Source organism: Hypanus sabinus, chromosome 17 (assembly GCF_030144855.1).
Source record: "Hypanus sabinus isolate sHypSab1 chromosome 17, sHypSab1.hap1, whole genome shotgun sequence".
NCBI lineage: Eukaryota > Metazoa > Chordata > Chondrichthyes > Myliobatiformes > Dasyatidae > Hypanus > Hypanus sabinus.
The window spans coordinates 35,213,185-35,239,709 of record NC_082722.1 but is presented as its reverse complement, the minus strand read 5'-3'; the positions used below and the strand labels follow the sequence as shown (position 1 = coordinate 35,239,709).

The 26,525-nt window shown below is 38.1% G+C and overlaps 1 protein-coding gene across 4 annotated transcripts in view; it reads left to right on the top strand.

The window, feature by feature from the left end:
- The window catches only part of fto (FTO alpha-ketoglutarate dependent dioxygenase), a 342,469-nt gene that overhangs the window by 200,268 nt on the left and 115,676 nt on the right, over positions 1-26,525 (top strand). Inside the window, exon 9 of one of the 4 annotated variants that reach the window (XM_059992821.1) lies at positions 16,246-19,970. The exons of the other annotated variants lie outside the window; for them this stretch is intronic. Coding sequence (XP_059848804.1) covers positions 16,246-16,297 — 52 coding nt within the window. The 3' untranslated portion in view covers positions 16,298-19,970. Of the gene's footprint in view, positions 1-16,245; positions 19,971-26,525 lie in introns of those variants that run through there. 4 annotated transcript variants of the gene reach the window in all.

Below are 26,525 nucleotides of genomic sequence, written 5' to 3'. Positions count from 1 at the left end.
TTCTTCTGTGAAGCCAATGTCTAATGTAATTTACTACCTCATCCTGAATGCTAAAGGACTAAATCTTTTTGACCAATCTAACATGCGGGACTTTGTCAAAGGCCTTTGCTGAAGTCCATGTAGACACCATCTACTGCCTTGCCTTCATCAACTTTCCTGGTAACTTCCTCAAAAAACTCTGTAAGATAGGTTAGACACAACCTACAACACACAAAGACACATACCTCAGTGAGCTTCTTATATCACAGTGAAATGTAAAGGGATATTTTTTCTTAACTGGATTTACTAAAAAAAAACCTGAATTTGTAATATCCTTATATATATAACCCATTTACTCTTAATATGGGTATCTGTTTGAATTTCTGTTATTATATCAAGTAGTTCAATTATATGGAACTAAAATATAACAGCTGTTTAAATTATAACATACGCCTTTCTTTCCTTCCTCTTCTCACATAATTATGTGAAAACATTAAGGCTCATTTTAATTGAGTTCCTTTTTCGGTGTCACTTTTCTCCCTTCAACACTCAGTGAATGCTGCTACCAAGAGAGATTTAATGTTTGCATGGTTTTTACGCTCTCAGATATCACTACGGTTGACATGCCGTGCCTGTATTTGCATCTGTGCTCCAATTTCATTTTGTTTATAAGGCTTTGAAATCAGGAGTACAATCACAAACACCACCAAAGTCTGTCAGTAATACTAAGATCAGTAGGCTTAAATGTCACATTTACAGCGACTACTGGCAAATGCTGGCTGGTCCACCACCTTCAAAAGTATATAGCACTAAGTACCTGCTTTGTACTGAAGCATCAGCAAAATTGTGGTAGAATCTCTCTGTGGCTTGTGATTTATGTAGGTGCTTAATATAATTTATTTTGTAAATTTAATCAATTCCTTTTTTTCCAGTTAAAGTACATCTGCGCCACAAATTGGATACCCATCAGACTGGATGCTATTGTTAGGGTGGCCTTGATGGAATATTGGCCAGAACACAAATTTCAAATTTAACTTGGGTCATGTGACATCAACATCAGTGTGTCATTTCATTGTACTTGCATAACAAAGTTATTTTATTCGAGGGAAAATAATAGATCCCTAAAATTGTATCATTCTGTTTCTGAGATGAGGGAACAGCCTTTATAAATGAAGGTCTGTGCGATAGTGACATGTTTTTCTTGACCTAGTCTATAAGTGTGAATATAACAGTGTCTTTAGAAGCAGGTGGAATCCTTAAGAAATATACAAATGGCTCTCAAACTGGTTTCCAATACTCATCCCTATGCTTTAGAGAATTTCAGGTCCTCAATCTGTATCTAGGCATTGCAGTATGGTTCAAATCAGGAGGCTAAATCACTGAAATAAACTGGTGATTTGAACATTGATTTTAACACTGCAATACTTTTTGTGATGTTCATGCTTGGCACAGTTGAGCAGACAGTAACTCAACAGGTATTTCAGCTGTCTTACAACCTCAAAGATTACACATTCTCCCTGTGATTGTTTGAGATTATTTTAGGAGCCCTACTTTCCTCCTGTGTTCCAAGAATAAGTGGCTGTTGTAAATTACCTCCAGGGTAGGTAGTGGGGTGCAGAATCAGGGGAGTGTTAATGGAATATCTGAAAGAATAGGTGACTAGGAAATAAATGGAGGAGTGGGATTGTTTATTACCAAGTAGCTACCTTAGTGCTTGAAATCCTTTATACAAATTTCTGTTTCATTTAGCTATAAGCCAAGTACATTTATGGTGTGTGAATCATTCTTTTGATCTGCCATCTCCTGAGAGTGATCCTCACAAATCAACTTTCTGAGCTATAATGGGAAAAGGATGTAATTCTTTCCTGGCATATATGATAAATGAACTTTTCTTGGGCTTCCAGCTGGGTACAGGTATCGATTATAACCAATGTTTCAATGACAAACTCTGCTATCTTCATTAGGGATATCTAGTCCAGTGGTATTTATACCTCCATAGTTCATCCCTCCTGATTGGTTAGTCCTCATCCAATTGGGTTTCCGCTCTCCCGCTTTGTTTACAATCGAATTCCAGTTCTTTCTTCGTCTTTGTTATTGTTATTTTGTGCTAATTTTATTTCAATGGCTTCCTTTTCTAGGCAGTCCCAAAAGCATTGGCTTCTTTAAGGAAGCACAAAACACAGTCAAAGGTGACCTGGGACTCAGGTTAGCTGGCACTTACAGGATATTGGCCAGATGGGACGCATAGTGGAAGCCTACATCAAGGAGCACAAGAGGTGTGTCTGTTTGGGTTACCCAGAGAAATTGGCAGGAGCAGAACACTGCATTCACAATGGCCATAGGATTGACTTCAATGACACAAAATCTTTGTGCCTCTTCAATAGATTTAGAGAATACCTGGAAAAAGGAAGCCATTGAAATAAAACTAGAGGAAAAGAATTTTAACAAAGATGAAGGTCTCATTCTATGTAAGAACTGGAATTTGATTGTAAACAAGTTGGGAGAGCAGAAGCATGATTGGATGAGGACTAACCAATCAGGAGGAAGTATAAATGCCATTGGGTTAGATACACCTAGGCATCATCTCTGACGAAGATGGCAGAGTTTGTCATCGAAGCGTTGGTTATAATTGATATTTGTGCCCAGCTGGAAGCCTGAGAACAGCTTGTTCATTATTCTGGAATTATGTCAAAACGTTAAGGATCTTTTTCAAAATATCATTATGGTGATAAATGTTTCCAATGCACTTTAAAGTCTTATACTGAAGTTGAGCCATTCTGATTGAGCAAAAATGTTCTTATTAACATGGCTTATATTGGAATTCACTATTTTGGTGCCTCAAGGGTGTTCAGACTTGGAATAATCTACTATCATTCTTCCATTATAGCGCATTCACAATTATGTCCACAAACATCAATATTTTACATTTCTGATATTTCTAAATCCCTTGATTTTCTTTGCAGTTCATGTGCATGTGCATTAGTGCCCATTTAAAGAGATAAAGATTAGCTTTACTTTTCACAAATACATTGAAACATACAGTGAAATGCATCTTTCGCATGAATGACCAGCACAGTCCGGAGATGTGCTGAGAGCCGCCTGCAAGAGTTACCATATTTTCGGGACCAGTAGAGAATGCTCTCAACTTACTAATCGATATAGTACACCTGGTTATGGGGAGAGCATACAAATTTTTATAGACAGCAGGAGGAATTGAAATCTGACCACTGGTGCTGAAAAGCATTACACTAACCACTACACTATTATGCTGCCCTATTTATCCATTTATATCATGTTTTCATTTCGTTGTGAAGATTTAGAACCAATGACCACATATTGCCACTTCAAAGTAGATTTCAGAGCTTAAATTTTGTTTGTGAATTCGTAGATTGCATAACAAATGCATTGAAACGCCGATGTACAAAGGACCAAAAAATCACTTTTATCTGTGCACACTGTGAAGTAAGTTTTGTTTGCTTACAAATTCAATGGAGAAGCAATTGGCATGTTTTTATCATCTATATGCATGTGAACTAGGTGGAAATATAGCGATTGCGTGCAAACTGCAAGCAAATCAAAGCAATTGCCCATCATGACTGAAGATCTTAATGCAAAGGTTTTCATTTGGAACAGCTTCAGTACGTTAAAAGCCTCAACTTTAGAAATGATGAGTCACATCTAGCATTGGAGCTGAGTGCATCATTTGCAAAGTAGGGGAATTGAGGGTTATAGGAAAAAGGCAGGCAGGTGGAGATGAGTCCATGGTCAGATCAGCCATGATTTTATTGAATGCTGGAGCAGACCCAACGGGCCAGATGGCCCACTTCTGTTCCTATTTTTTATGTTCTCTGAAATGCATCTCTAACAATGATGCAGGTAGGGAATGTCTCTTTGTGAACCTGAAGAACCAGGTCTGCTGGCATTATTGAGTTATAATGGCACAGAAGGCAATCATAGGCTCCCTGTACCCAATTTAAATTATTTTCCTTCAAGTACCCAGTCAATTTCCAGGATTCAAACAGAACTATGATAGTGCAAGTTGTCTGATCAAGGCGTAGAACAAGTGGGAATATAAATACTGTCATCCTGTGAGAAGATGGCAGATTATTGTTCCACTCAGTCTCTTTTCTGAGGTGGCATCTCAGCAATCTTTAAGTTGTCCGGGAGCACTGTTTGCTGGACTATTGTGAATGACTTTTCTGGTATCCAAAAATCCTCAAATCATACAATGCACAAATATTGGGTGTCTTCTATTTCTGCCACTATGGCTGTCAGACTGCTCCTGATCTGCTCTCCATTTGAGGTCAACAAACAAAAACCTTGCAGATGCAGTTGTGGTAAAGGGAATTCCTACTGTTTTGTTGCAAAGGATTCCAAGTTCTGCTCTATTTGCTGCACTACTTTTGTTTGATTTCTCTCTGCCACAGGCACAGGCCTTCTGATATCCTTGCCAATTCATGCAACATTTCATTGCACCTGAACATCAATCTCTCCTCTCTGCTTGCCACCAAATTCTTCCTCTGGCTGTTTCATGGAAAAACTCATTTGAGATCTTCAGCCTTAGGAAGCTGGCTCTGCTTCAATTTCCATTGTCTGACTCCAGACCCTTCATAGTGACATGGCAATTGCAAGTTCTCCCTCTTGAGCAAACCTCCAAATTCCATGCTATGTCCACATCTAAGCTGGCAGCAAAGAGTGTTATACAGAGATGCAGAACTTCATCTTCAATCTCTTTCACCTGTTTGCACCACTGTTCAGCCAGACTGTAGTCCTTGGCCATCTGAATGTTAAAATGTCTTTGGTAATTGCAGGGGTTAAGAAAATAAGACACGCAAACGTAGTTCAATTGTAATGAATATCACTCAGATTTTTATTTGGGTGATGAAGCTCTCATGGTTAAAAAGCCAGCTGGAAGTATGATTGTGAGGTTGTTCTTAGTGTGCGAGGATGTATGTATCATAACATGAGTGTTAGGACTCCAGATTGATCAAAGCTGCTGTTAGTTAAATGATGGCATATGAGACTTGAGGTGTATATTTACTGAGATATAGCATTTTAAGATGTATTCATTATCTTTAATCATATACGTATATTCGATCATTGATTTTTTTGGTGGTACTTAGACCAATGCCTTGTCACTCAATTCTGAACATTTTTCTTTTTTTGTTGTTGTATTTGCCTGGGGTGCCTTCTGCCAGCATCACCCAGTTTTCCTTCTTTTTTGCAATCTTACCAAATCCTCATTTTAGTCCAGTACAACACCAGAGGAAGCCTGGTTCCTAACGTCCTCAATATTGCTGCTTGCCTGTTTGATCAAAAGTTAATCACCTTTGTGTTTGCTCTAACCAGTTCTTGAAGCCACATGCACATTCCCTTGAATTGAAGTGTTAGATATTATAGGCCAATTTCTGTTAATTCATAACACACATCATTTTTCTCTCCCCAAATCCATGCTGAATTGCTGATCAATTTAACAGTATTGCTTGTGCTGCCCTGACGCTACAATTATTTTAAGAAGGAAATATCACTGTTTATTCCACAATTTTGTTCTCCTAACAGGGAACTGCAGGAAATCTGAATAGAAATTGAAAGTCGTGCTAACACTCAACAGATCAGTTAGCAGATGTGGAGAGAAGAAAGGGATTTAATATTTTTGATTTAATGAAGTTAGCATTCTTTACCCCCCTATGCATCTCAATTGCTTGTCTACAAAGTACACAAGTCTAAACCTTAACACAAACTTTTACACAGAAACCAGCCTAAGGCTTTAACCAGAGACATTTTACACATGAAAATTGAGCTGCTTTGAACTTGAATTTTTAAGATGAATGTTTGGCTTCCTGAAGGATCAATGGTAGGATTTCTTTTCCAAACTTCTAAACTCTTTGATTAATGGCCAGGACAAATGCACTGTGTTGGAAAACATTGGTCTGCAATTCCTCTATAATTTCAAACTGAAAATGAACTTGCTGCATCTCAGTAGACCATCTTTGTAACATTAAGATTTAGTAAATAAAATCCAAACTGGTTTTGCTCAGTCTCAGATGTAAATGGAAAAATCTTGCTGAGCTAATTTCATGTTTAATTATCTTTTCAAAATTAATCTTTTAAGAATAGAAACTTAAACAAAATGTCATGCTAATGAGATTGAGAAATCTTCAGAAAATTATTAATGGCAATCAATAGTGTAGGGCTCATCACCAACAATGATGAGATGGCCTTACAGAGAGGAGGTGGAAGAGCTGGAGGCCTTGGTGCCTGGCAAATAACATCTTCCTGAATGTCAACAAGACAAAGGAGATGGTTATCGACTTAAGGAGAACTCACATCACTTATTCCCCCCTCCCCTTTACATTGGTGGTATAGCAGTGAAAACTGCAAGCAGTTTCAAATTCCTGAGAGAGCACAGCACGCAACCTCTCGTGGTCCCAGAGCACACCCTACACAGTCAAGAAAGTTCACCAATGCCTCTATTTACTGAGGAGGCTGAAGAGAGCTGGATTTCGCTTTCCATAATCATGTCATTCTACAGATGTGCAGTAGAGAGCATCCTAACAAGCTGCATCAATCTTGGTACCGAAACTGCATTGCTGAAGGCGATACAGTGGGTAGTCAAAAACTGCCCAATGCATCACTGGCACTAACCTACCCGCCATCAAGACATACATACAGAAAGGTACTGGGAAAGGACCAGTAACATTGTGAAGGATCCAACCCATCCTGCTCATGGACGTTGGTCCTGTTCTCATTAGCATCCTCACTGGGACCACCAGACTCAGAAACAGTTACTTTCCCCAATCAGTAAGACTGATCAACACCTCCACCCATTAACTACATCATTATTTTATTATTTCCCATCTGTCACCTTATGTATAGCTTAGTGCCACTTCATTGACATACAATCAGTTTATGCATATAAACTATTTTATGTGTTTATATTTATTATGTTTCCTTTTTATTATTATTGTGTTCTTTATCCTTTGTGGGTTTTTTTGCTGCATCAGTTTTGTTCACCTTATACCTATGTACAGGAAATGACATTAAATAATCTTGAATCTTGCTGTTTTCTTTTAAAAATAAATTCCTCCACAATTGTGATTGAAGTAGATGATTGCAAAGGGAAGCACTTCTGCCCAAAAGCACATTGCTGGATGGATGCTGTCAGTTAAGGCAGGCAGCTGGAGAGATCTGAGGTTAGAAACCGTCAGTTCATTTTTTTTAGAAGGATCTTATTTCTGATGATATTAGATGTCATTATTGTTATATACCAGAGGGTAGACCCCAGAGTCCATAGTTGCACCCTCACCTCCTAGACCAGCTGTGGTGTTGCCAGCCATCCTAACTTTAATTTATATAATTTCTCAAGATGTTATCAATTCACAAGAAAAGTAATTTTTAAATTGGAAGTGATAGTTGTCAACCAATTGGACAACTACAGGGTGTCTAAAACTGGTCAGTTCCTCTGAAGAGGTGGACGACAGAGAAGTAAGGTAGTCAAATCAGTCTTTTGTCACTCCAGGTAATTACTCAGACCAGATGGTTTCCATCAGCATTATGAGCTTGTGCTATAACGAGTGACTGATGAACCCATACATTTGCCAGGATCGGTCTCTTTTTATATTTTTACATAAAGACTATATATACCTCAAAATCACACCCCATACTGCTAATGACGCAGTCTTGCGATCCATTCCCTGAACTACCATGCCCAAATTCTCCAAGGCCCCCATCTCTAGCTACCATTCCAGCAAACTAACTCTATTGTCTCCAGTTCATCTGTCATGCTGGCATCCTCTAAGCCCTCATTTTCAAGTTTCTGCCCCGCTCACCCAGGCTTGGATCTTAAACATTCCCTCACAACCCCACCTGCTTTCCAGATCTCACCTTCAACTGCCATTCCTTTTACTCTCAGTCCCACTTGCCACTTTGTCCAACATGTGCTGTGTGGGCAATCACAAATGGCCAGAGTGCCTACTTCAACATCTGTTCACAGTACTGATTTATGTAATCGCAGATCCACAATTGAAGCAGTCACTTGAAGTCATTACAACTTTCTTTTAGCGCTCTTTTAATGGTACAGATTAATTTCCTTACTGTGAGTGTAGTATTGAAAAGGTGTTAAAGAATTAGGTGAAATAACCCTCATTTAAATGTATGTAAGACTTTGAGACTTCCAAGTTTTGTGAAAACTCTGAATAAGTACAACAGGTTTCATTCTTTCTCCCTCTTTGTAAGGTAAAAAAAAGCAGCAATAAATTTACTTACATGACATCACATGGCCCCTTACATCAAATTTATACAGTTGTGTGGTTTAAATAAGAACATCTTACATAAATTTGAAATTGGAATTCGGTTCCAAAAGATCAGAGAATGATTTAAATTGCTTCCTTTTATTACAAAATCTTGTCCCATGGAATTTAGTACTTTGTTTCATGATAATTGTTATCAGATTATTACTAGAAACAATGACTTGTCAACCACTATTAAATAACTGAAGGATCTTTGCTGGGCCATGTGCTTCACATACTTTGGAATGCCTACATTGTTAAAACCTTGTCCAACATCTGTTCACAAGCACACCATTTATTGGCCTATTTGGGCACCACATGAATCCAACTCCTACAGCATTTGTTGCTGTTCAAGTTTAGAAGCATTTAAGGCGCTGAAGCATTTATTTTATACAAGCTAGGAATCAGTAGGTTGTGATAGAATAGCTAATTTTAAAAGTATGAAGTAACTTTATCCTGCTTTAATGTTTGTCTAATAGTTTGTATTTTTCCTTTCACTATGCAATGCATTTTTGGAATAGAATTATCTTCTTGCACACAACGCAGTACAACGACAAATTATGTTGATGAAGTGCATTAAGTATTCTTCTGTCCTTAAATAGATTCACTCAACTCCACAGGTAACTGGCATCAGTCTAAAGCACTGTCATTTGTGCAAATATTTCGGTATCTCTCTTCTTGCAACAGTGTGTTCTATTTTTAGATGAAAATACATTACTTTTCCAATTGGTCGCGTGACTCGAATTTGTTTGTAAAATAATGGTCTGCATTTGTGAAACTGGTCCTGACTTCAGGGTTCCGCTGGTTAAAGTGTACTAAACCACTAATGTATACCACAGCAGTAGATCACCACTTTTGATGTGTTTTAAAAAGCTGGCTCCAATGAGCCTCCCAATGATATTGCCACGCAAATTGAAAATATGGAATGGTAAAGGGGTGTTCTATATAATGGCACGGATGTTCTGTAGAATGGTGGTAAAGTAGCAGCAGAGAAGGTTTCCCATAAAATCAGTGAACTCGTATGTATGGCCAGAGTTATTTTCTTTCAAAAATCATCAGACACTGCAACACATGCAATCATCACTGCTGCATTGTGTGCAAATGTTAATACAGACATCCATGTGCTAATATGATGACCACTTCCCATCAAAGCATTTATTCTTATTTTATACTTCTACTTGCAGGATAAGGTGCCAAAAAGGTATAAAGCTTCCTCATTAGATCAGATCTTTCCAATCCCAAAGTTTGATAGAGCAGTGGGACTTTCATACAATGAACCAGTGTGTAACCAAGCACATGATTCCTACTGGGCAGATATAATGAGTGATATTTGCAAATTGAGAATCTGCTTTCTCAGACACCTCCTCCCCTCCTTGCATTTTGTTTTCTACTTCTGTCCATGTCCATGAATGCTGAGCACTCCTCTACTTGCTGACTGCCCTCATTGTTCTTCATTGCAGACTCATAGTGATGCTCGGTACTTAATACCTTCTCTCTCCCCTTGAGTTGTAAAAATCTAAATTTGCATGGCTCAATGGAAACTCATAAACCCAAGAGATTCTGCAAATGCTGCAAGTTCAGATAATACACACAATGGTGCAGGAAATCAGCAGGTCAGGCAGTATTTATCGAGAGGTATAGAAAATCGACGTTTTGGGCCGGGACCTTTCAGCAGGACTTGCCCGAAATATTGACTTTTTATTCCTCTCCATAGATGCTGCCAGACCTGCTGAAGTCATCCAGCATTTTGCGTGAGTGAAAATTCAGACCTCTTCTGTTAGATATCATCCAACCGGCTGGGCCTTGCTTCTTGCCTGCCTGAAAGAGCCAGCAGCCATCCAGAGAGGAGGCCACAGGCTCATTGTGGTTGTTACACCACACACACTAGGGTAGATTTTGGCCCTGTACGAATTATTGACATCAGGTTTGAGGAACATGTTTCATGATCTGGCATACCTGGTACTATCAAGCTGCAAATAAAACAGCTATGAAACAAGCTGTCATAAAGGGAAGTGAAGGAGTGATTAATTCCTATTATCATACATGATCTTATACATTTAACCTGAATTTTTTTATGTTCTTTAATTATTTTTTATTGTGTGCTAGAGATTAAAAATTTTAAGGCATGGAGCAGGGAAAATGCAGGCCTGAATGAATGGGAGACAACAGAATTTGTGTCCTATTCACCCTTACTCAATGTTTGAATGTGACCGAGGTTATATTGTAGAGGAAGTTTGCTGTGATCACGTAACTGCCCATGACCTATTTCTGCAAAAAAAATGTTTGACACATTTAAAAATTGGAAGAATTTACTGTAATGCATTTCCAGTAGTGCAGTCATTGTTTCTTTTATGTAAAGAAGATCATTTGCTCCTGCTTTAAAAGAGCTTAAAGATGCAGTGTACATGACTGGGTCACTCAGAAATTGTAATTAATACGACTGATTTTCAGCAGCATTACTGAATACATCTCAGTGTGATGTAATTAACAGCATGCATTGCTTGATTGATACCAGGTGGTACATCGATGGCCACAGGTCAAAACTGCTGTGCATTTTTGGAATTGTACCACAATTGCATTTATTGTCATGTTGAAGACAGTCACACTTTCATGTTATAGTCTTTTTAACTACTCTCCCATTAAATGGGGGGTGTGGGGGGTAGGCTTCTACATTGGTTTGAACGTGTTGCTTTGCTTTCTGTCCAGGAATATATTTGGATGATTCGAGCCTCAGTGATGAGGTGAAGGAAAGCTTATCAACTAAAGTGTTATTGAGTAAGAATGGCATTATTAATGGCTCATGGCATCATTAAGTAAGCAGAGAAGTTAAACTCAGTAATGAGCAGACTCAGGAAGACTAACAAATTACATGGTTGAAAAGTTCCGCTGGAAGCAAGAGGGAATAACAAGATGGAGAGGTTTACTGAGATATTCAATGATGGGACAACTGAAATCCTGTGCATAGAATGAAGAAAGGAAACTGTCATAAATAGGTAGGACAATAACCGTGATTTAGATTGGTAGATGATATTATCCCAAAGAAAGAGCTTTCTTCTTAGAGAGCTGTGGATGAATGAATGGGAATGAGGCTTCTGTTGTTTGGGGTCGACCATAGATGTTGCGTCCCAGCTGTCTATGCAGTTGCAAGCCAGGGCAGTGTGATATGGAGAAGAAGTTGTTGCTCATGTAGCAGGCACCCATCTCCACACAGCTGATGAATCCAAAAGAATGACAGAGACTGATACAGTTTGACACCAGTGGAATCATCGGAGTTGCCAGTCAGCAGTGAACTCAACGTAGGACTGCCTTAGGGACTCCAGATCTGGAGTTTTCTTCCAAATCCTTCCTCATGACTGGGTATTGCTGCAATTCAAGTAAGTTTGAAATCAGAGTTTTCAGTTTCCGAGATGAGCTGCCATCCATGGCTGATAAGCCCCATCCGCCCAGAGCAACTGGTTTAAGGTGCCAGTAACCTGCCTTTGCCCCTTCTCCTGTCAGTAGCAACAGTTCTGCCAGGCTTAGTAGCTAGGCCAAAAGCTCGACTTGGTTGTCAAAGGCTATCTGAGATGGATGCCATTGGGAACATTTAATAGGTAGTGGGAGCCCATCCCCACTACCCTCCCCTCAGCTGTATTAACCTTAAGGGACCAAGAATGTGGATGAGAAAGACTGATTTGAATCCTGTGCTGTTGGTAGTGGATATGAGAATGGATAGAGGATGTAGGACAGCAGCACATAAAGGAACAAGAGGCAAAAGCTGGAATTTGAACGAACATGCTTTATACATGGTGGAATCTAAAATACTGTTAAGGAGAATAATGGAGACCTAGAAGATGTAAGGACAATTATGAAGCGTGTTTTGGGAAGTAAATGCAGATCAGGTGTTAGGAAAAGTTTTGTTATTCAGAAGCCATAGAGGGACCTGACCAGAGTTTTTAATTTAAGAAGTATCATTAAGTAAGCTTAGCGCTGCCACTGTTCATCACTGAAAGAGAGATAATTTTAATATTTATAGTATATTTTACTAGAATATTACTGTGTCTAGTGTCTACCAGTAAAGGCTAGTCTAGTTGGATAAAGAATGACCTAGTAAAGCCAGACTTTCCATCCATTAGGATTAACCTGCTATACCCACATTTATAATAACATCTGCTTTTGATTTTGATATTTTCTTGTCTTGTTACTCACCCAACTAATTATTCATGGGTATAAATTTTGAAATTAGATCTTAGCTGTTTTATCCTAGGACTTGTTAGTTTAAGCTGACCTGCAAATATCCCAGTTTACAGAAATAGAAATACTGGTGGATTTTCCCCCCACTTTTTAGTCTAATGACTCAGAGGGTGTTGACGGTGATCTTACTAAAGCAACCCAACACAAACCAGCAATAGTTTCAAGGAATACCTTTATAACAGAATAACTTGCTCATGATTCAAATGAACTTGAACAATTTCCTACTTGAATTAGGATTCTTTTTGACTTTTATGGCTCATTTGTAGAAAGTAGCTGTACTTGCTTAGTGCTTCAAATCAAAGATTCATTCTGACTAACACAGTTGCATGAGCCAAGCAAAAGGGTGGATTTAATATCTAAGATATGGCAGACATAGAATAATAGACTAAAACTGATGAAGACTATTTAGCACCCCATACTATCACTTTAAGAGCTATCCAAGTTTAATCCAATTTTAAGTTCTCCATATCTTCGTAAATTAAAGTATATCTCCAATTTCCTTTAGTAAATTCATATGGAATTTGTTTCAATTTACTTTCAAGTAGTAAGGTCTAGAACTTAATTATCATCTGAGTGGAGAAAGCAGGCCTTGTTTCCTGTCAAATTCTTTTAGCAGTTCTTTTACATATATGACCACCAGCCGTACAGTTATCCATGATTCAGTTTCAAAAGTAGCTCTACAATTTTTACACAAAAATGCCTCATGATTTTGAATCTCTTTATTTAGTCTTTCCTTTATTCCAGTATGTCTTTATTTTCTAAATAAGTTTGTTTGATACTTCATTGAATGCCTTTTGAATGTCCCTATTAGTAAAATTGCATTCTTTCATTCACGTATGACTTTGTTTTGAGCAGTCACACTTTCACCCTTGCCTTCAATTTCAACAGTATTGTTTCCCCTAAAGAACAGCTCCATCTGTTCCACATTAGAACTGAAGAGGTCAGGTGATTTATCATAAATGCCAAGGCTCCCAATATAGCTGGAATGGGTCGAAGTTGCCATTTTGCACTTTTCATTTAGAAGGTTTATATTCTGCTGATATCAGAACACTTCACAGGGCAGCTCTAATGCTCACTGGAGGTAGATCATACACATTGAAAAATACTCACACAATCAGCATGGATAACTTGACTCACCTCAACACTGAAATGATTCCACAACCCATGACTCACTTTCAACTCATGTTCTCAGTATTTATTTATTTATTGTAGTTGCACAGTTTACCTTCTTTTGGACATTAGTTTTTTGTCCGTCTTTGTGTGTGGTTTTTCTTTGATTCTACTGTATTTCTTTGTTCTAATGTGGATACCTGCAAGAAAATGAATGTCAGGATATTATATGGTGACATAGACATCCTTTTGATAATACATTTACTTTGAACTTAGAAGTACTTTCTAAAGAGTGTAACTAATGAGAAAGCAATGTTATGGTACTTCAGTGATCATCCAGCACGTAGTACAGGCATAAGGCTGGGTGACTCTGGTGACTGACTCCTGGAGGTCAGAAAGCTTGCTGCTGATGCCTCACTCTCCTGGGAAATGAATTTTAAAGATCGTCTATTCTGACTGTTGGTCAATAGTTGGCGAAAATCACTTACAAAGATTTCACTACTGTATTAGAATGAAAAGCAATCTCTGTTGCCTCCATGTCTGCTAAAACTGTCTAAGCTTCAAAGGCTTCTTAGCACATATTACTATTGTGATAATCACATCAATCAAATTTATTGATACTAAGGTATTACATAAGGCTTCATTAGGGGAAGTATTTATAGTTTGCTTTTGAGACTAACTACTTCTAAGTTATCCTCTGTGTACTTTGTAAGACTGTCTCCGTGAGTCATATGCAGAAAGGAAGCAGTTTGTTGCAGATTATTTTGGCACAACTCTTATCCTGATGATGGAAAAGCTTACTTGCTTTATTTGGCTTCATTACGTTAGCACTTAATTTCATCCTGTGGAAAGGAAGTGTCAAATTTGAAAATCATACAAGGTGATGAGAGGCTTTGATTGTGAGGATAGCCGGAGGCTTTTTCCCAGGGCTGAAATGGCTAACTTGCGGGGGCATAGATTTAAGGTGCCTGGAAATAGGTACCGAGGGGATGTCGGGGGAAGTTTTTCACACAGAGTGGTGGGTGCTTGGAATGCACTGCTGGCAATGGTGGTGCAGGTGGGTACAAAAGGGTCTTTTAAGAGACTTAGATAGATACCTGGAGCTTAGAAAAATAAAGGGCTTTGCAGTAGGGAGATTCTAGGCAGTTTCTAGAGTAGGTTCCACGGTTGGCACAACATTGTGGGCCAAAGGGCCTGTAATGTGCTGTAGATTTCTATGTTCTATGTTCTAAGATTATTTTTACATTTCTTTATTTCTATATCATATTTAAGACATTTCAACACAGTGGATTCCAGTTAATTGGGACACACCAAAACCAATATATTTTGTTCCAATAAAACTGTTGCTCCAATTAGTGAAAGTTTCATGGAAATATTTAAAAGGTATAAAAAAATAAACTACTGTTTAACTGAGTAACAATAAATGTACTTAATGGAGATACAGGACAAATTAGAACATTATCTATACCTTGCAGTACAATAACACTGTGTATTAATTCCTAATAGTGAAGAAAATCTGAAGAAGAAGAAAAAAAAGGACAGGGGAAAAAGCTAAAAATATCGGGGGCAGAAAGAGAGAAAAAAGGAGGAAGGGGGAAAAGGTCATCACTCTGCCTGTTCTCCATCTCCCTCTGCTGCTCCCCTCCCCCTTTCTTTCTCCCTAGGTCTCCCGTCCCATGATCCTTTCTCTTCTCCAGCTCTGTATCCCTTTTGCCAATCACGTTTCCGGCTCTCAGCTTCACCTCACCCCCTCCGGTCTTCTCCTATCATTTTGCATTTTCCCCTCCCCCTCCTACTTTCAAATCTCTTACTATCTTTCCTTTCAGTTAGTCCTGACAAAGGGTCTCGGCCCAAAACGTCGACAGTGCTTCTCCTTATAGATGCTGCCTGAGCTGCTGCGTTCCACCAGCATTTTGTCTATCTTTTGAAGTGTTGTAATTGCCCCCAGCTCTACCACTTCCTCTGGCAGTTCATTCCATGCATGCTGCCCCCTCTGTGCGAAAAACTCACCTCTCAGGTCCCTTTCCCCTTTCATCTATGTCCCCTGGTTTTAGACTCTCTTACCCTGGGTAAAAGACTGAGAGAATCCCTCTTATTTGTACCCCTCATGATTTTATAAACTACTGTAAGGTCGTCTCTCAATCTCCTTCTTTCCAAGGAAAACAGTCCCAGTCCATCCAGACCATGTAACTCAAGCTCAAGTGTCCTAGCGACGTTCTAGTGAATCTTTGTGATGCAGCTGTCATTATGTAATAAATATACAAAACATATATATTACATCGATCATATTCACTGATAATGTGCGTAATAAATATCTGTATGTCTTTAATTTTGTGAGCGCCGTGAATTTAATCTCCAAAGAAACCCAAATCCAAGTGCCAGGCATTGTGTGAAAAGAACCCTTGCTGGATGTAATACTACTATATGGAGGGGCCAGAACCAGCCCCATGCATGAAAAAATGTGCACAGCTGTCAAACCTCCCAAAAACTATTTTAAGTTGTCCATAATCAGAAATACTTAAAATAATTTAAGTACCAGTAAAAATCAATAGAATTCTGAAATGTTAACTTAGCTTCTCTCCATAGGTGCCATCTGATCTGCTAAATAGTTATAGCGCTCTTGATTTTATTTCAGATTTCCAGCACCTGGAGCATTTTGCTGTCACATTCCACTGATGGACATATAGACCAACATTGGAGTGCAATTGAAAAGTTCCTGATACTAAAACAAGTTCAAGTTAATCCCAAGTTGTTGACAGTTACACTGAGAAATGCCAGCAGTTTGGTGTTTATCTGTGATATTTCCCAGCAAGATCTAACCCAGCAAATTTGTTATATAATGATAGACAGTCTTGGTCTTGTTTCTGCTGTTTATTATTGCATTAACACTGACAAGAAATTATTTATTGATGTGGCTGACTTGGAATTTTCTCAAGATTGCACAGTTCAAGTTCCTCACACAACATGACTGGACAAACCAACATAAAAGATTGAGGAATTTTGAGTGCAGCTTAAGTCCACCTCAGGTCAAGTTTCCACATTGACTTTCACCGATTTAAAAACCAGCAGCTCCTACCTACACAGAAAGCTGTCTGAATCATTCAGACTCAATCAGACTGAATCATTCACCATACCATATTTTCCACAAATTGGCCCCTTCTGCAGCCCAATGAGGAAGCCCTTAAAATGAAACTCTATGGAGCTGATACTCTAAGTTTTTCTTCTGAACACTCTTTAGAATAGTGACTCTTCATTACAGTAAAAATATTCTGGACTCCAGTGTACCAAGTCACATAAAGCAGTATTAGAGCAGGTGCTTTCTGCAGTTGGTTTAATGGAACATTTTAAAGAAGATGGAAAATAGAAAGGCAGAGATTTAAGAAGGAATTTCTGAGATTTGGCTTACATCACCACTGCTGATTGGTTAAAATTGGGTTATCTCAAAGAGCCATTAGACCATAAAAAAGTAGAAACAGTATATTCAACCCTTCAAGCTATTCTACATTCAGTATGATCATTCCTCACATCCACTTTCTTGCCCTTTCCCTATAACCCGTGCATCTCTTATTGATTAGATATATATTGATCTTAGCTTTAATTGAGCTTAGTTAAATGTACAAGAGCTCTGCCCCCACTGCTCTCTGTGGCAAACAGTTCCAAAGGCATAATCATCAAAGAGAAGGAAGTCTTTCTAACCTGCAGCTTTCTGCAGTTTTTCTCCATTGAAAGAATACTCTGTATTTCATGTTCTTCCACCAAAATAAACAGCTTCACATTTTCCCTCACTATACTAAGTTTACAAGCATTTTGCCCATCAACATAATCTAACAATATTTTTAATTTATACAGCTTGTTTTCCTACCTAATTTTTGAGTTGTCCTCAAATTTAGTTATTGTATACTTGCTCCCTTCCTACTACTAATCATTAATATATTTATCGTAAACAGCTGCAGTTAAGTTCTGATCCCTGGGACCGATCTAAAACTAATCCCTTTATCCTTACTTGCTGAGTACTGCCTGCATACGTCCAGCATTATAGCCCCTTGTTACTAACTCTTTGTGAGACACCTTGTTAAGCACCTGGATTTCTAAAGTTAAGATTTCATCAAAACACACTAAAAAATGTGTCAGATGTGCTTTCCACACCATGTAGCATTCTGATTCTGCTTGAATCAAATCATTATTTTCCAAATGTTCTGCCATTACTTCCTTAATGATTAATTCATTTAACATGTTCACAACAATGGATGTTAGGCTAATCTCTTTATTTGCTCAATTTTTGATTCTTATTTTTTGAGTAGGAGAATCACATGGCAGTTTTCTGATGCTCTACAGAATCTAAGGAATTTTAGAAAATTGCAGCAGAAAGAGTAGATTACAACTAAAGAAAAAAGAGATGAATATGGGTTATATTGGAGGGTTATAGGGCTAAAAAATACTTTACAAGGATAAAAAGGGACAAGACTGTGAAGAGGTTTGAAAAGTAGGTGGGAACCTTAAATGTTTTGCAACTTAGATATATGTCAGTCTAGATGCACAAAATGATGAGTGAACAGGCATTGGTGTGAATTATGATATGGAAAGCAGTAATGACAAAGACAAGTCCACAGAATAAAAAAAATGAAGTCCAGTTACCCACTGTGTTTGTAATTTGCATGAAGAATGAGGGAAAGAAGCAAAGAATAAAACCATAATGATGTAATTCTAAGAATAAAAATGAGCAAATCAAAATTTTTCTCTTCTGTAAGATGCAGTTCTGTAAATACAGAACCCAGCCCTGAAGTCTTGTTTTTACATTCAAGATCCACAGACTTGCTCTTGACCTTACAATTACTCCATTTGGAACAGCATTGATGGTGTAATAAATGTGGCAACTGGTCCCTCTTCTGCCATATCGTAATTTAGAGCTGTTAGTTTATAAGGTGAAAGTACAGACAGAGTGTTCATTACTGCAGAGCTGACGGATTGTCAATAGAGCTGCTTTTTAGTTTGTTCTAGTCAGCATTTGCTGAATGTTTTGTTGCACCATTGGGAAATGTATACAACAAGATTATACATTAGAATATCGCAAAACCACATGAAGAAAAACCAACAAATGATAAATTATACACTTGCTGGTATGTGACATGCCATCTTCTACTATTAAGTTCCAGAGATAATTGGAATGAATTGTAATTGCAACTTAAGTTTTACCCTCTAATACATTGATTGTCAATTTTAATTGTTATGTACCAATCCCTAAAAATGTAATAACTGGACCTCCCAGTTCCCTGAAGACCAATCGTTCTTCACACAGACCCATCTTTAAAGTGTGCCATTACCTGAATGATACTGATTCTCTCTGATCGGCCAGTGAAGTTTTGTAGGCACTATGGTTGACAAAGGCTTGCTTAGAGTAGGCATCATTGACACACATTAAAAATGTTCCAATCTTATCTTTGGAACAAGTGCATCTTAATTTTTACTTAAAAAGTCCAGCTCTTATTTTAAGTTTCTGCTATTTTGCTACAGAGGAATATAGTGTTGTACCCCTGTTGTTGAATCCTTTAATCATTTTAAATTCCAAATGGATCACTCTACAACATTCCTAACTCATGGGAAAACAAGCCATATTTATGCCCTCATAATCTATCCTTTCAAGTCCCGGCAGCATTCTAGTGTCTGTACTGTACCCTTTACAACACCAACTAATTTATCTTTCTCCAGATTTGACATTTACAACTAAGCCAATTGACATCTAACTAAAGTTTTGTACAACTGAGGCAATACCTCCTTACTTTTGCAGTCCAAACTCAAGGAAATGACAAATAGCACTTGAATAGAATTTATACTGCTTTATGTACCCACTCACCAGCTTCTAGTGATTTGTTTCTTGAAGAAATTAATTTGATTTTCTTTCCTTTGATCCCAAATATTCACCAACTTCCCATTGATGAACTCCATTTATCTTGCTATTTATTTGTCCCTTTTGTAACTTGCTCTTAACTGGTCCTCTTAATTTAGTGTCATCCTGCTTAAATGTAAATGTTCTTAGACCATTATCACAGTTAAAGGATATTTATTTCATGAATATGTATAGATTTTCCAAATGGACTTGCACAGGCATGGCTTCATTAAGACTACGTATTTGTTTCCATTTTGCAAACTTCCTGAATGCAACTCTGCTTCAGTTTACCTGCTCCTGAAAATTTGACCATGTCTCTGTTACTTGTTGACACAATTATTTCAATGCACTTCAGTCTAACCTCCTTTGTTCTATTTGTAAATGAGGTCATCCAAAATTCAGCACTCCACATCCTAATTCATACTAAGCCCCTCTTGTGGCTACTGAGTACATTGGCTGCTAATTAAATAAAACCGTAATTTAATGACTCTCACCTGTGTTTTCAAGTTTCTCAATAATCTCAGCCATCTACATTTCTACATTCTCCGATAAAGGCACTAAAACCTTTGGTTGCTAAGGTTGCCAATTACACAGACAATCAGATTGTGAAGATTACATAGAAAAATAGAGAAGTTACACAAACATGTAGGGATGTGGTAAATGGAGTATAATGTAAGAAAATGTGAAAGGGAGACAAATGAAAATGATGACACAGATAGGGGAGGTGGTGAAGAAAGTGTTTTGCATGCTTGCCTTTGTCAGAGCATTTTGTGCAGGAGTTAGGTCATCATGTAACAACTCTGTAACTTCAGTGTTGTGTACATTTCTGGTCACCTAACTATAGGAAAGATGTCATAAATCTGAGAAAAGAGTGCAGAAGTAATTTACAAGTTATGAGTTATAAGGAAAGCCTGGATAAGTTGGAGCTTAGAAGGCTGATGGATAACCTTATAGAAGTATATAAATCATGAAGAGCATAGATAGGGGAATATATTCAGATTCATTTTACCAAAGGAGGGGAATCTATAGCTAGAGCACATGGATTTCAGATGAAATGGGTGAAATTTAAAGCAGAACACACAAGATGTGGAGAAACTTCATCAGGACTTGATCTGAAACATAGCCTGTTTATTCCTCTCTATAGACGCTGTCTGACCTGTTGATCTCCTCTAGCATTTTGTGTGTTGCTCCGGGTCTCCAGCATCTGCAGAATCTTTTATGTTTTTGAAATTTAAAGGGGATGTGAGGGGAAACTTTTTCACACAGAGGTGATGGGTATGTGGAATGCACTGATGGAGCAAGTGGACACGTACATGGATAGGAAAGGCTTGTACAGGTTCCTAACGTTTTTTATGCCATGGATCCCTACCATTAACTGAGATTGGGAACCACTGGCTTAGAGGGATATGGTCCCATATGGTCCCTCGATGGTCCTTAGAGGCAAATTGGACTGATTTGGACAGACATCATAGTCATCGTGGGCAAGTTGAGCCAAAAAGCCTGTTTGAAAGTTCAAAGTGAATTTAATATCAAAGTTAGCTATATGTTACTATATACTACCTTGGGGTTCATTTTATTGCAGGCATTTACAGGAAGAGAAATACAACAGAATTTTATGAAAAACTATGCATAGACAGATTAAGTGTGACAAACAGCAATGTGCAAAGGAAGACAAGCTGTGCAAATAACAATAGTACTGAGATTATGAGTTGTAAAGAATCCTTGAAAGGAAAGAATCAGTTTAAAATAATGGTAAATTTATCCACGCTGGTTTAGGAGTCTGATTGTTGTAAGATAATAATTGCTCCCGAACCTGTGGGTGTCAAACCCAAGGCCTGACGCCTGATGATGGTACCGAGAAGAGGGCATGGCCTGGATGGTGGGGTCTTTGATGATGGATGCTGCTTTCTTGCGGCAGTGCTCCATATAAATGTACTCTATGGTGGGGAGGGCTTCGCTTGTGATGGACTGGGCTGTAGCCACCTCTTTCTGAACACTTCCTTTCCTGGGCATTGGTATTTCACCAGGCCAAGACACAACAAATTAGGATACTCTCCACTGTGCATCTAAAGAAGTTTGTCAAAGTTTCTGGTGATATGACAAATCTACACAAACTTCTAAGACAGTAGAAGCACTGTTGTGCTTTCTTTGTGATGATACTTATGTGCTGAACCAGGACAGATCCTCTGGTATGTTGACACCAAGTAAATTAAAGCTATCGACCCTCTCCACCTCTGTTCCATTCTGTATAACACTATGACTCTGTGACTACATATCTATTTTTGGGCAGTGGAAACTTTTGTCACTAGAAAATGTTAGGAATTTACCAGGGATTGAGGCACACCTTAGAGTATCGGTGACCATTTTCTGTTTCAAAAGAATGCAGTGTATTTAATTGGTATGACATGAAAATATTAACACTGAGGTCTAGTTTGAAATTTAACTACACAGGTGTGGAATGTCTAAGGGCTCAGAATAGCTTTGTTTGTGGATCATCGGCTGCAAATTTCAGTAGAAGCCAAGACATTAGAACAGGGGTGGGCAAACTTTTTGACTTGTGGGCCACAAAGGATTCTAAAATTTGACAGGGGGGCCGGACCAGGAGCAGATGGACGGAGTGTTTTGGTAATACACGTCATAAGAGAAAATAAAATATCATGGGATATGTAGAAAACATGTGCTTTAATTTCAATTGAAAATGAACAAATGCATTACAACAAAATATCTGTCTTTGAAGTCCCATGGTATTTAGCTATTTATTGAAATGACTTTTAAAACACTGAAAATTAAATGAATAAAATGCAGCTTTTTTAATAGTAACAGTTATTGTTTTAAAGCACTGAAAATTCTGTTATCCTTTAAGATATTATCATCATCACTCTCCTACTGACTGTCTTTATTTCAAAATTGGTAGGAGATGCAGGTCTACTTGTCCAGCTCCTTCTTATTCAATTGTCCCCTGTGCCAAAACTCAACAACGACCAGCACAAGAACAAAACAGTGACAGCGCGCCAGTATGCAGAGCGAGTTATTTGATCTGGAGCGCATTTTTTATTTTGAGAACGTACGTGCACCTGCGCTCTACTCATGTCCATCACTTAACAGAAATGACATGTAACATGCAACGCTTATTGAAAAAAATATTTTCAAATGCATTTTTTACATAACACAACGAAGAAACTTATTTTTAGTTTCAGTGGGAACAGTGTTGTTGGTCTCCCTTTTTAGCCAGCGCATCAAAGTCTGGATTTAGTTTTGTTGTGGCGATTCTCAGGATGGATCTGAGGTGTTGGTCAGTTAACTTGGATCTGTGGCTGGCTTTGTTGATGTTCATGACGCTGAACGCCTGTTCACACAAATAGGTCGAGCCGAACAAAGAGTAAAGCGCAAATGTGGAGTAATACGCTGCACCTCAACGAAGGTCAATGTGTAGCGGTGTGCTACATGCAGCGCTAAAATTACGACACGGAGTCGGTAACTGCAGTCGAAGCAAAACACTTTATTCAAAATCCCCAGCCTCACTTTTAAGCCTCCCTCAACCTGCCCCCCATGGCGCAGAGGCTCCAAAGCTCTGTGCTCGCAAATCCCCGCAGGCTATCTCCCTTAGCCGGAACGCTGGCTAATTGTGAGCCAGTTTAGATGTGCCAGGAAATGGGTCGCCACAAATGTATATAGAGTGTGTCATCTATTGGGAAAACGCCAGAATTGCGGGGAAAAAACGTTAACAAGGTTTATTAATATAATTTCATCAAGTTCTGCGGGCCGGATTAAAAAGCATATGGCCCCCGGGCCGTAGTTTGCCCATGCCTGCATTAGAATGTTTGAGGGTTAAGTGGTGTATAATGCCCTGAAACATCAGAAAGGCTAAGAACATTTTAGATTGAGATACCCTTGGTGTACCGAGTTCAGGATTAATTGTCATTCAATCATTCATGTGTATACAGTCAAAAGAAGCAGTGTCTCTCTGGGGCCAAGGTGCAAAACATAGTACTAACAGTCACACACAGCACATAGCACATGTTACAATAAGTGTGCTCAAAGGTGCTCAGAGAATTGGGGCCTAAGGAGGGTTGGGACCAGTGAGGGGATACAAGTTGTTGGAACTATAGGAATTGACTAAAAAGACAAAATATATGCATGGATTTGGCCTACAGATATCCCAAAGCAATGCTGCACTATTACAAATTAATTAGCCTCTTAATGTTCCAAGAGGACATTGCAAAGAAAATGCTGTATATTATTGACATGGAAATTATTACAGGTGCAAAGGTAAATTATTCTGGGGAGGGGTGACTTATCAAATTTCCAGGGTAACATGAAACAAAACCAAAATGGTTGTTATTGCATATCAATTTTCACCTGCAGTAAGGCCAGTTAGGCTTTCCAGTGTTCGGGGTCAACAATGGAGGTTACATCCGCACTGTTTGCATCAAAGTCGGTACACAAGCCAAGGCAGTACGATATGGAGAGCTAGCTGTTGCCCATGCAGCAGGCTCCCCTCTCCACGCAGCTGATGAATCCAAAGGAGCGGGCATTGGAGTTGCCAATCAGCTTTGAACTCAACATAAGACTACCTTAGGGAGGCTAGCTCCAGATCTTTCCTTGGAGTTTACTCCCAAAGTCTTCCCCATAACGTGTATAGCTACAAGGCATAGGGGGTTTGAGAACAGTTTTCCTTCTAGATGAGCTACCAACCAGGCCTGACAAGACCCATCTGCCCGAATCACCTGCATAATTTTTTTAAAGTAATGGCTTCCAATTAAATTTATAGGTAATATTGTTAACTAATTTCTATATAGATTTTTCTGCATGCTATTCAATATTAATAATCAAGCGTATGGCTTCTGAATCCTATGTCATGATTGTAAAATGTAGAATGAACAATTGTTGATTAGATCACTTAATGAAATTGTTCTTAAGAGGCAGTCCTTACCTGAATGAACTACGTATTTTCTTTTTGTTTACCTATGATTTGGAACTGATTAAGGTGTACTATAAGTAAAATGGGTAATAAATTTCCATAATGAATTATTAAAATACACTATGGAAATATATTAAGAAAAAGGAATTTGCTGGTGCATGTGTCATAATTTATATTGTAATAAAGTTGTTGCATTGCATTGCTGAGATCAATAGAAATCATTGCAGTAATCATATATTGATGTTTCTAGAATATACTCCATTTAAAACATTTTATCCCCTTGAGTAGGAGCTGTACAGGCCATGAAAGGAGTTAGTAGACTCCTTGACCTCAGCAGCAGTACAAAATCGATTAAGGCTGCAAAAGTAAGTCACAGAAAGGTTAATACTTGTTGGTCAAAAATGCAATTACAATATACATTAGTGTTTTTGTAAAGTATTAAGGTTACAATAAGTTAATTAGTACCAGTTTCTCATCCTATGCTATTTCAGAAAAGATTTTATCGATTGTCATATAAATTTTACTAATAGTTCATACTGTTTGATTATTTTTCCTAGTTTTTCACAGACTGGACATGATTAATATGTCATACCGTAATCAACCATTTAAACCATCAGATAGAAAAAGACTAGCAAGTATATTTGTTATTATATGCCTGGTTGAAAATAGAATTACTGTTAGCCAAAAAATCTGACCGTCATCAAATGTTCACTAATCCTTGCAAAATTTTTGTTTATTTAGAACAGAATCTGAAGGTGTTAGGGAGCAGGTCGTGTTCTTCAGTCTTTCTGAGATCATTTCATGTCATAAGTAAAGTGAATAAAAATTTTTGAAACTGTTGTATTTACATTATAGATATTTGTAATCATATCCTCAAATTATCTATTTTTATATCAGCATTGGTTTTCCACGGTTAAATGAATTTGATAAAATAGGAGGTGCATGTAGGTGATTAACTTCAAACTGTACTGTACTTGATACTTTTTATTTTACCAACAGCTCCAGTGTCTTTTTGCTTCAGGCGAGCAAATGCCTCACATCTAAGATAAAGCATCTTATCTGTCAGCAACACTCATGTGAATTAATCATAATTCAATAGGCTACCTGATCAAGATGCGAGATGCATGTTTTGATAGAACAATCAGATTTGTCTAATCTATCACTAGTTGACAGCTGCTTGAAGCTGAACACTAACTTGGCTTAACACCTGTTTTTGATCAGTTTCCAACAGCCTTACCATAAGGGTAACATCCTTTATTATAGTATAAGATCCAAATGCATCTACATATCAATGTTTGTTATTGAACAATAAGTGGCTCAGGTCAACATCCGTGTGTAGTCATCTCTATTGTAATTTGTGAAAGTAATTTTCTGAGCACAATTTTAATTCAGTCATCTTTGTAATTTTCTCAAATAAAAGAGGAAAATAAAACTGACAAATTTGAGAGATGATTTATGTTAACAGATGTAGTAATTGCTTTGGACTGGAAGGGTCACTAGGATGGAGAGGAGATAAATAGGAAAAATGTTATAACATAATAAATTATTTGAAGCTGCCTAAAGTCTAGTTGTATCTGCTGGCATACAAGGTGGACCTTTTGCTTAAAAAGGGAGCTCAGTTACGCATTCTTAGCGGTTATTTACGGTGCTGCTTGCAGCAGTTAGCTCAATGTGATGCCATAAATGTAAGCTTTCACAGCATATTGACATGTTTTTCTTGTTAAGTAATCTTTTGTGAGAAAAGATACAAGAAGCAATAATGGCTCCTTTGACTCTGAGAAAAGTTGGAGACACTTCAGTCAACAAAACCATAACATTTCTGGGGAAAAACAGAGACACCTGATGTTTTATGACAGGTAGTACTTGACGTCTATTTAAGAAAGCTAACAAACCTTCGCTTTCCTGTGGTGACTGTGCAGGTAGAAAATACAAGCTAAGAAAAGAATATTAAAAATTAATAAGGTAGCCTGTTGGCTTTGTGGGTTATTGCAGTGACCTGATACACTGCAAAGGTCAGAATAAAGAGTCCCCACATGGTAACTACCCTGAACTCCATTGGAATTCTTGATTAAATACAGGTAAGGGCACAAAATTAGTTTGGAGCAGTCAT